At 36.2% G+C, this 9255-nt stretch overlaps 1 protein-coding gene across 1 annotated transcript; it reads left to right on the top strand.

Moving 5' to 3' along the window:
• Positions 1-347: 347 nt before the first annotated feature.
• Positions 348-7582, top strand: LOC129882790 (peptidyl-prolyl cis-trans isomerase CYP63). The gene is made up of 14 exons (XM_055957235.1): positions 348-508; positions 2183-2275; positions 2424-2478; positions 3919-4007; positions 4578-4602; positions 4711-4749; positions 4827-4944; positions 5089-5249; positions 5368-5701; positions 5792-5901; positions 5985-6165; positions 6279-6638; positions 6721-6801; positions 6999-7582. The coding sequence occupies exons 2-14, from the start codon at positions 2198-2200 to the stop codon at positions 7351-7353; spliced, it is 1986 nt and encodes a 661-aa protein (XP_055813210.1). The 5' UTR covers positions 348-508; positions 2183-2197; the 3' UTR covers positions 7354-7582.
• Positions 7583-9255: the final 1673 nt, after the last annotated feature.

Here is a 9255-nt window from a genome sequence, read left to right as displayed (position 1 = left end):
ACAAGTGTAGATTTATCATAATATTGCTATATATTGCTATATATGGTAATAAATAAAAAATATCGCTAAAATCAGTAATTAATTTTTAAAAATCACTCAATCAAGTAATTTTTCTTTTTTCAAAACACGTGTTGGTCATGATAAAATTCTGTGTTTTCTGAGCTAAAATATTCTACTTTAAGAAAAAATTAACTCATGATAACGTAAATAATACTTTAATATCATTAGCAAAAAATTGTTCTTGCAAGTTATTGATAATTTTTTCAAATATTACCAATATTTAAAAAAATTAACCATTTTAAACCTAATTTCCCATATATTTTTTCTTTTGGACGATGCCAATTAGAGTAATTTTGTGTGTGGTAAGAAGAACGTTTACTAAAGACAAGTGAAAACACCCACACCCACACCCTTGCTGTCATCACTTCCATCGCGCCTCCAAGAATACAAATGGAGGCTTCTCTTTGTTAAGCTAATAATTCACAGCTTTGGACGTCAAATTGCAGTTGTTAGTTCTGTAACACACTTTTTAAGTTCTTGATTTCTTGTTTTGTTTCTTGCTATTGTTTTTTTTTTCTGCAATTGTTACTCTTTGATGAAATCTTGCTTTTATGTTCACACCCATCTGCAAATTTATGGGTTTTACAGTGAAAATATATGAAGCATGCCGATGTGAGTTATGGGCTCCTGCGAATTATTACTAGGGTTTAAGAGTTTGCCCTTTTCCTTAAAGATTTAAAAAGAATCTTTCTTTTGCCCACTTAATTATGGGGGTTTTACAATGTTCTTGTTGATCTGCGTTTTTTGCTGCTGCGAATTTATTGGGGTTTTGCCCTTTTCTCCAAAAATAAAATGTAGATTAATTTTTCTTCAGTATTCTGTGCATGGTAGTTTCCAGATTGGTTTGGTTGTAGTGCTTTAGTTTTAGGGTGTGTTTGGTATGAAGGAAAATGTTTGAGTTTTGGGCTAGAATTATCCCTTATCTAAGGTTCATTTTTTAGTCTTTCAAATATAACTTGAACATTTTTAATCCGGAACTTTGCTAAAGTGAAGCACTTTTGGTCTCTCTAACATAACAATGTTAAAAACTAACGGTACAAACAATTTTTCTAACGGTACGAATTTCAATTGACAGTGCTATCGCTTTCTTGATTGATGCACATTTTATTTCTTTTTGTCTTCTTCATTTCTTAGGATTGATATAGTAGAGTAGTGTATATTTATAGTAGAGTAGTAAATATACTAAAGAGAAACGAAATCAACTTATAGTGAAAATTTACTTTATTTTTTAGTTTAATAAAAACCCAGATGATGTTTCTTGCTAAAATCTTACCATAATTGGGTATTTCACTATCATGAGATCTAATAATCATTGCTGGAAAAGAAAAGATCAACTTCTTCACTTGAGTTCTCTTATTGTTGCAGCCAAACAAAGCTTTTAATAGAGAGATTAGGGCTTTTTTTACTGAGGTGTTTCTTCGCGTGTAAAGTTGGGAGAAAGAAGAATGAGTTTGTCCGATGGGTTTTGTATTTTACTAGTCTTGTAGGTATCATATGAGTTTAGCACCGTTATTTTTAAACGGGTTCTGTTAGGAAGATCAAAAGTGCTCCACTTTAGGAAGTTAAAGGATTAAATATGCTCAGAGTTATATTTATGGGACCAAAATGAACCTACTCCCATAGATAAAAGGGATGTGCGTGAACATTAGAAAATCGGAAAACATTTCCCTATAACAAACTTCTTTTGTGGGTTAATTTGGGTTATGTGTAAATTGACTGATAATTGCATTTACTCCCAACTCAATCTGCTCAAGTTTGGACGAGTTGGGCAGGATACACTTAATAGGGGCTAAAATTGACAGCCCTATGGAATACGATGCTCCACTTGCATCCCCTTCATAGTCTTACTTTGGTAGCTTCAAATGGTGGTAGGTAGAATCTCATTCGAGATTTGGGTAGCCGTTGACACTTCTGCTCCAATCTTCTGTCAATGCATGCAAAATATTTCACATGTTCCTGTGGCTTCCCTGTCATCCTCTACCACCTCCCTCTGTGATATTTATGACTAAGAATTCCATATTTGTGAGGATAGTTATATTATTTGCTCTACAATCTAAATCTTTTATGAATTTCTAATGTTCAGAATATACTCTAACTTGAAATGATATTTCAACATCATTAGGGCCTGAGGTGCAGGATGAGTAAGAAGAAAAACCCTCTTGTATTCTTAGATGTGTCAATTGATGGAAATCCTGCAGAAAAAATTGTTATTGAGGTAATATATGACTAAATCTTACCAACCTTTATGGATCTTTCCTCATTTTGGAAATTTTTCCTTTTTCTTCCATATGAAATCATTTCTTGAAATTGTTTTTGATATGTCCTATGTTCCAATTAGCATTTTTTTTCTTGGAAATGTGCAGCTCTTTGCAGATATTGTCCCAAGGACTGCAGAAAATTTCCGGTCGCTTTGCACAGGTATATTGCTTGAAACTTTATTTACTTTGTGCTAAATGGGTACTTAGTTTGAGCCTTGAGGCTCCTGTAACCCCTCCTCCCAAAATAAGAAAAAAGGTAAGGAAAAACTTCTTTAGTTCTATCTTTGTCATACTTCTAGTCTGGATAGGAATTAAGCCAAGGTTCTAAATGTGTGTTAATTAGTGGAATAAGTTGTGTATCGAGGAAAATCCTCTGTAGGTCAGTGAATACCATCATTATGCTGCTCTGGAATAATGAGACTCCATTGTTTTATGGAATCCCGTAGCCTTAACAAAAATCATGACTTCCCTGCCATAATGTAGGCCTAGTAACACCAGTCAAAATACTGCTCCCAAGAATTGGAGACTGTCTAGTGCTTTGTGAAGTCCCGTTCTAGTCAATCAAAGTATTATTTATGGATTCAACATTTGAACTAGATTTACCTGCCTTTTCACCCAAGAGAATTTCCCCATGATACCGACTTTTATGCAGACTTAAGGATCCATTCGACAATCCTTTTGTTAATATATGTGAACACATAATAGCTATAGTCCAACCATTTCCCGAATTTCAAGGGTGGGATATGTATTTTTTGAATTAAGTTATTTCATTGTCCCTTTTTCCCCTTATGGATAGATAAAACTGTGCTGATTGAGTAATGTAATGTTACTTGGGGTCAAGGGAATGTGTTGATTGATGAGTAACTTAGAGCTGGAAGTTTATTTGTGCGGCTGCTTTTTAGAGTGTCTCCCACTGGTTAACGGAATGTGTTATTGACTCTGGCTTGAATCCTCAATCATGAGCTTATGTTTGGGATTGAGTTAGCCCCAGTGTTTATTTCTTTTAAGTTTTAACATGGCATCAGTGTTAGACCCATCCATGTAGCTTGTTTTCTAGTGGTGGATCCCACATGCTATGTTCCATATGGCAGTTATCCAAGTAGGAAAATACAAGTACAGAGAGACCTGGCTCTGATATTATGAGAAAATTAGACCATGGGCCTAGCTCAACCTCTCTAATTGTTCAAGTCTGGGCGTGTGGGTGCGTCGGTATCTCACATTGATCAAGGGAATACATTGTTGTCTCCTTATATGGTCTTAAATAAACCTCACGTAACTGAGTTAGTTATTGGGGTTGAGTTAGATGCAATGGTCATTTTCTTAACACTGCTAGTTTTATTATATTTTGCAATGAGGGAAAAGGCTGGTTTAAAAATTTGAGTATTTTCCTTTTCTTGTGTGCACAGAGTCATTAAGAAATCTGATATTCCTGCATAACAATGGATCATTGTGCATGAGTCTTTTGATTATTCTCATTGTTTACATTTTCTACATTAATATTGTTTTACTTTTATTGGCTTTCATTGCCTGCACGATTTCACAAGCATACTTGGTTGATCTTATGCATGTTGTGATTTCAATGATACGTTATGTTATGAAGGTGAGAAGGGAGTTGGAGTATCTACTGGGAAACCTCTGCACTACAAAGGATGCTTATTTCACCGTGTAATTAAAGGGTTTATGGCACAAGTATGTTCTCTCTCTTTGATATTTGTGTTCTTTGTCCTTTGGTGTAGGAATTGATGTACCTTTATATTTATTTTACCTAAGCTTGGGTCTCATAGGAAGAACAATTGCATCTTCCAGCTTGATATGTGATAATTCCGGAATGTGGTTTCAGGGTTCACAAGTTCTCTTTTTCCTGCATCGGCAAAATTATAATCTTAAATCATACAGCCCCATCTTACTGGCCCTTCAATATCATGAGTAAATTCTTTTGTGAGCTTCTCTCCTAGTGTATGGGATTAAGAAGGGGTTGCTTTACAGATTTTATGGATCTCTTGTGAAGCAGTGTAGATCTATATCTGTTGTACTTGTCATTTATTTCAAATGAGAAATTAATTGTGCAGGGATGAATAGTAGCTGATTAACGTCATGAGCTGTTTGAGCTTGGTTTGATGACTATTATTGTCATTTAAGAATAACTAGTTTTGCCGTTTTGTTTCTTCCGCAATCTACATAGGGCTTCTAGATTTTCCCCCTTTGTCAATATATTGAGGAATTATCATCAGTCCCATGACCTCTTTCTGTATTCTACAGGGTGGTGATTTCTCCAAAGGGAATGGTATGCTTTTTCTCCTTCTGGGCCCTGAACTGTCAATTGGTGCAGAGGATCTTTAACTATCAACTTCTTGCCCAGACAAGTAAGGCACGAACTTTTAATGTTTTGCAGGCACTGGTGGAGAGAGTATATATGGAGGGAAATTTCCAGGTAGATTTAATATATATGTTTTCAGTGTTGGATAAGTTTATTATGATTGATGCTGATGGTCATCTTATTTCCATTAGATGAAAACTTTAAAGTTGCCCACACTGAGGCTGGTCTTCTCTCGATGGCAAATAGTGGTCCTAATACAAATGGATCCCAGTTCTTCATTATATTTAAGAGAACTCCCCATCTCGACGGGTATTCTTCTGATTTATGAGTGCACATTAGTTTCAACAATGTTTTCTCCTTCACTCAGAACCTCTACTAGGAGAAGAAATAACTTTGGTTAACAGTTCATCAATACCTAATTCTTATCATGAAGCATCTGCATTTCTGCTGCAGGAAGCATGTTGTTTTTGGAAAAGTTGTAAAGGGAATGGAATTTGTGAGGAGAGTTGAACAGCTGGGAACAGACAATGGGAAGCCATCCGGGCTTGTGAAAATTGTGGATTGTGGCGAAATGTCTGAGAAGAAAAGTAATGATACAACCAAAGCAGAAAAAGGTGATTTTCTGTAAGACTAAAGATGTTCCTACTCTGCTGCAGTGTTACTGCCTCATCTATGAGAGATTGTTGTGTGGTCTTGTTCTGTTGTTCATTCACATATTTGTCTTGCTTCCAGGGAAAAATAAAAAGTTTGAGAGAGCTCTTTCCTCTGATGATGATTCAGACAGTCAAGTAAAGGGGAAACGCAAATCATCCACCAATAGAAAGAAAAAGAAAAAGAGGAGATACTCTTCATCTGATTCTTACAGTTCTGAGACAGATACTGATTCCTCTTCAGACTCTGACTCAGATTCTAAGTTGGACTCCTATTCTTCTAGTTCTTCAGGTGATGGAAGGCGTAAGAAGAGGAAGAGGTCGACTAAGAAAGAAAGCAATCGGCATGGGAAGAAAAAAGACGGAAAGAAGACGAGGAGAAGAGTTCATCGAAATAAAAGATCGAGACGCAAGTGGTATCATTTACTGTTGACCCTTATCTGTGTTATTAAAAGCTGTACTTGATTGCTGGTTCAGCAGATTTATTTTGTTTTCATTGTATTCAGGAGCTCTGAGAGTTCTAGTGACACAGACAGTCGGAGTATGAGCAGCAGCAGTAGCAGCAGTGATAGCTCCGATGATGACAATGGCAGGCCCAGTAATTCTGCACAAAAAGGTAAGTTTTAATTTATTCATGGAGATGCGAAAACATGAATTATAAGAAGATTTACCAATTTATTCGTTGATCTTATGTTACAGGTTTGGGGAAGAAATCATCAAACCCTGTCAAAAGACAAGCTGTTTTGAAGCAGCAACAGAATCTTGAAGAGGGTGAAATATCTAAGAACGGTAAGCTTCCAAATAATGGTCACGGTGGAGATGTAAAAACTGACAGGACTCTCGCCCCAAATCAACAATCTGATAATTCGAGCAGATCCAGGTTCCTTCCTTAGCTTTACTGAATGCTTTATGATGTGGTACTTGTTTATGTGGCTGCTCATATTAGTTACATATCTTCACCATGTGGATTCTTTCTCTTTGCATGATAAACAGGAGCGCAACACCAAGTCCTAAGGGGAAGCAAAGACCCAGCCGCAGGAGCAGTCAAAGTATGAGCCCAGAAAAAGTACCTGCTAGACTTGGTCAAAATGGTGGAAGTCTTCAAATTGAATCAAAGGAGAGAAGTCTTTCAAAGAGTCCTTCACCAAAAGCTACTCAGCCATCTCGTTCTAGTCCTGGCAGGGATTTATCCGAAAACCGTTCTCCAGATGGAACTTCAAAACGAGTCCGAAAAGGACGTGGCTTCACTGATCGTTATTCATTTGCAAGACGCTATCGCACCCCATCTCCTGAGCGTTCATCTTACAGGCCTTATTACCAGGGTGGGAGAAATTTTCAGGGGAATCGTGATAGGTAAAATCGAGTTGGAAAGTAAAAATGTCTGTGAGAGGGGCAAGTCTGTTATGCACGCTAAAATACATTGTTATCTTTTTAGGTACTCAAGCTATAGAAGCTATTCTGGTCGCTCTCCACAGGGACGGTACAGACAGTCACCAAGAGGCAGAAGTCCCCCCAGGTTTTCCTCCTGAGTCCCTGTCTATAGTCTCTTTGTTCTGAATGTCTCTTCATACGTCCAAAGTTTCAGTGCTTCAATTTATTCTGTATATGATATCTCTGGAGTTTGGTCGACTCTTTTGTTTCTTTTAGGATTATTAGCATGTAAAAAGTGACTTCACATCCCTTAACCCCCTTTTCGTTTTCTTTGTTCAATAGATACCATCGCAGGAGTCGAAGTAGGAGTGTTTCTCACAGCCCTAGGCGTGAGAGTCGTCGAAGTAGGAGCCCTTCACGCAGTCCTTCCCCTAGAGAAAAGCGGCAGACAATCAGTGACAGATTGAAGTCTCGTCTTGGGCCTCGCGTGGATGATCAGCGTTCTCTTCCCACTAGGAGGTCAGCCTCAAGATCTAGAAGCCGCGACTCTACGACTCCTCGATCTCCTGCTGCTGCTACAAGGAAGCACAGTAGGAAAGTAGGATCTGCATCACCTAATAGTTCGAGATCAACCTCCCCAGCTCGACAGAGGGGTCTAGTCTCATATGAGGATATCAGTCCCACCGGGACAAACTAATCTGTTTACCCTTCAAGCTCACATATGAGTAAAATTTGCAAAATGCTTATGGCCTAGGTTTAAACTTTGTTTTACCAGTTGTTGCTGCTTGCCAACTCAATTTTATCATTTTGTGTTTCAGTAAACTAGCAGTTTGAAATTGATTATTTTGCGTTTGGAAAATGGTTATAATTACCCTTGGTACTATAAAAAATAAGTTATATTTATCATTTGTTATACCTTTTCACCATCCAGTGCCTTGCCATCATACAATTAGCCACATTTACAATGGCCTACCCTTTTCCTATTATATACCCACCATACCCACAAAAAAAAAACCTTTTTGTATGAAACTCCCCCTTCAGTCCCCATTAAAACATAACCAAAAACAACAGAAGAGAAGTGTTATTTTCTCAAGAGTATTTCTAACCCCTTTCAAAACAATACCAAATCGATTTGAGCTAGAAATTTTAGGTTGGATTGCAGGCCCAATTCAAAGCTTGAAGTTTTGTCTTCGTCTAATTTTACTACTCAAATCTTGTTCAATCAGTAATGACAACTCAAATTTGAGCTCAACAACCAAAAAGCAAAAACAGATACAAATGAATCCAAGTCCTTTTGTTTCAACTTCAGTGGCAAAAAATGGTTTCAAAACAGTTATAGAGTCAAGTTTCTGACACAATATTTGATATCATTCTTCTACTCTTCTCAATAGTTCAGATATCGATTTGCAAAGAAGATAACCAAAATGAACTTCAACTAACTTGTTACCTAAAATCTTCTATTTATTTCAGATATCGATTTGGCGCTGGGTTCGTATATTAAGTTCCATAAATTCCAATCATTTCTATTGATCAGTAGATCATGTCATTTGATGACCCTTGAACTTAGCTATTTGATGCAAGAGCTAGCCAAAAAGGATAATAATGTGATTATAGTGGCGTATTCAGAATTTCGAGAGAGTGGGTGTGTTGTTACTAAAAGGTGAATCTAAAATATATGAGGAAGATAGAGTGTACACAACTTTAGCTCTATTTTGTGGAGATAGAGAGATTGTTTTTAAATATGTTATAAATAGCGATTTTGTAAGAAAAATTGAGGTAGAAAAATTTAAAAGGAAGAAACATAAACCTTCCATCAGATACATATCGATCAACATAGTCAGTAGAGAAGGGGAGATCCTCAACATCAGCCTCAATTATCTTGCATTCCTTCAAAGGCTCTTTTACTTTAGCCTTATCTAATTGATTTTTTCTATCAATTGTTGAATCAAACTATAAGAGATAAAAGACCATTATTTTTATCCAAAATCTACCATGTCAAATCATTAAGAATATAATATTAGATGTGGAAGAGTACCTGAAATACAAAAATGTCATCGTGATTTTCCTTCTTGTGGTTATTGGTAGGAGTGTTCATGGTTTGATTTGGGTCGGTTATTGATTAAAACCATAATCAAATCAATTTAATCGGTTTTTAAATGTCTAAAACCATAACCAAATCAAGTAAAATAATAACCATCGGTTTGGTTATTGTCGGTTTGGTTCGGTTTTCGGTTTAAGACTAGCCGGAACAATTCAAATATTCTCTCTCTACATTCTTCAAATTTCTTATGAAACTCTTTTTTTCTCACGGTCCACAAGGGCGAATTTTGCTACATATTGAAGGAAAGACATGCTGATGGCAAATCAGGTGGATCAAACTTGCAACGCAGTTTAGATTTAAAAGAACAAGTCAAACAGAGGTTTCAAAATACAAACAACTTTGTCCATTAAAATGAAAAAATTACATATTTAAACTAAACTAACTAGAGAATCCATAATATAATCAAAAGTACTTTGACCATCTTAAATTAATAATTAAAAAGTATAAAATATCTTTAATTATTTATGAAAAGCTAATATTATACATGTAAATAATTAT

The sequence above is a fragment of the Solanum dulcamara genome, chromosome 3, assembly GCF_947179165.1.
Source record: "Solanum dulcamara chromosome 3, daSolDulc1.2, whole genome shotgun sequence".
Taxonomy (NCBI): Eukaryota; Viridiplantae; Streptophyta; class Magnoliopsida; order Solanales; family Solanaceae; genus Solanum; species Solanum dulcamara.
This window is presented reverse-complemented; position numbering and strand designations above follow the sequence as displayed.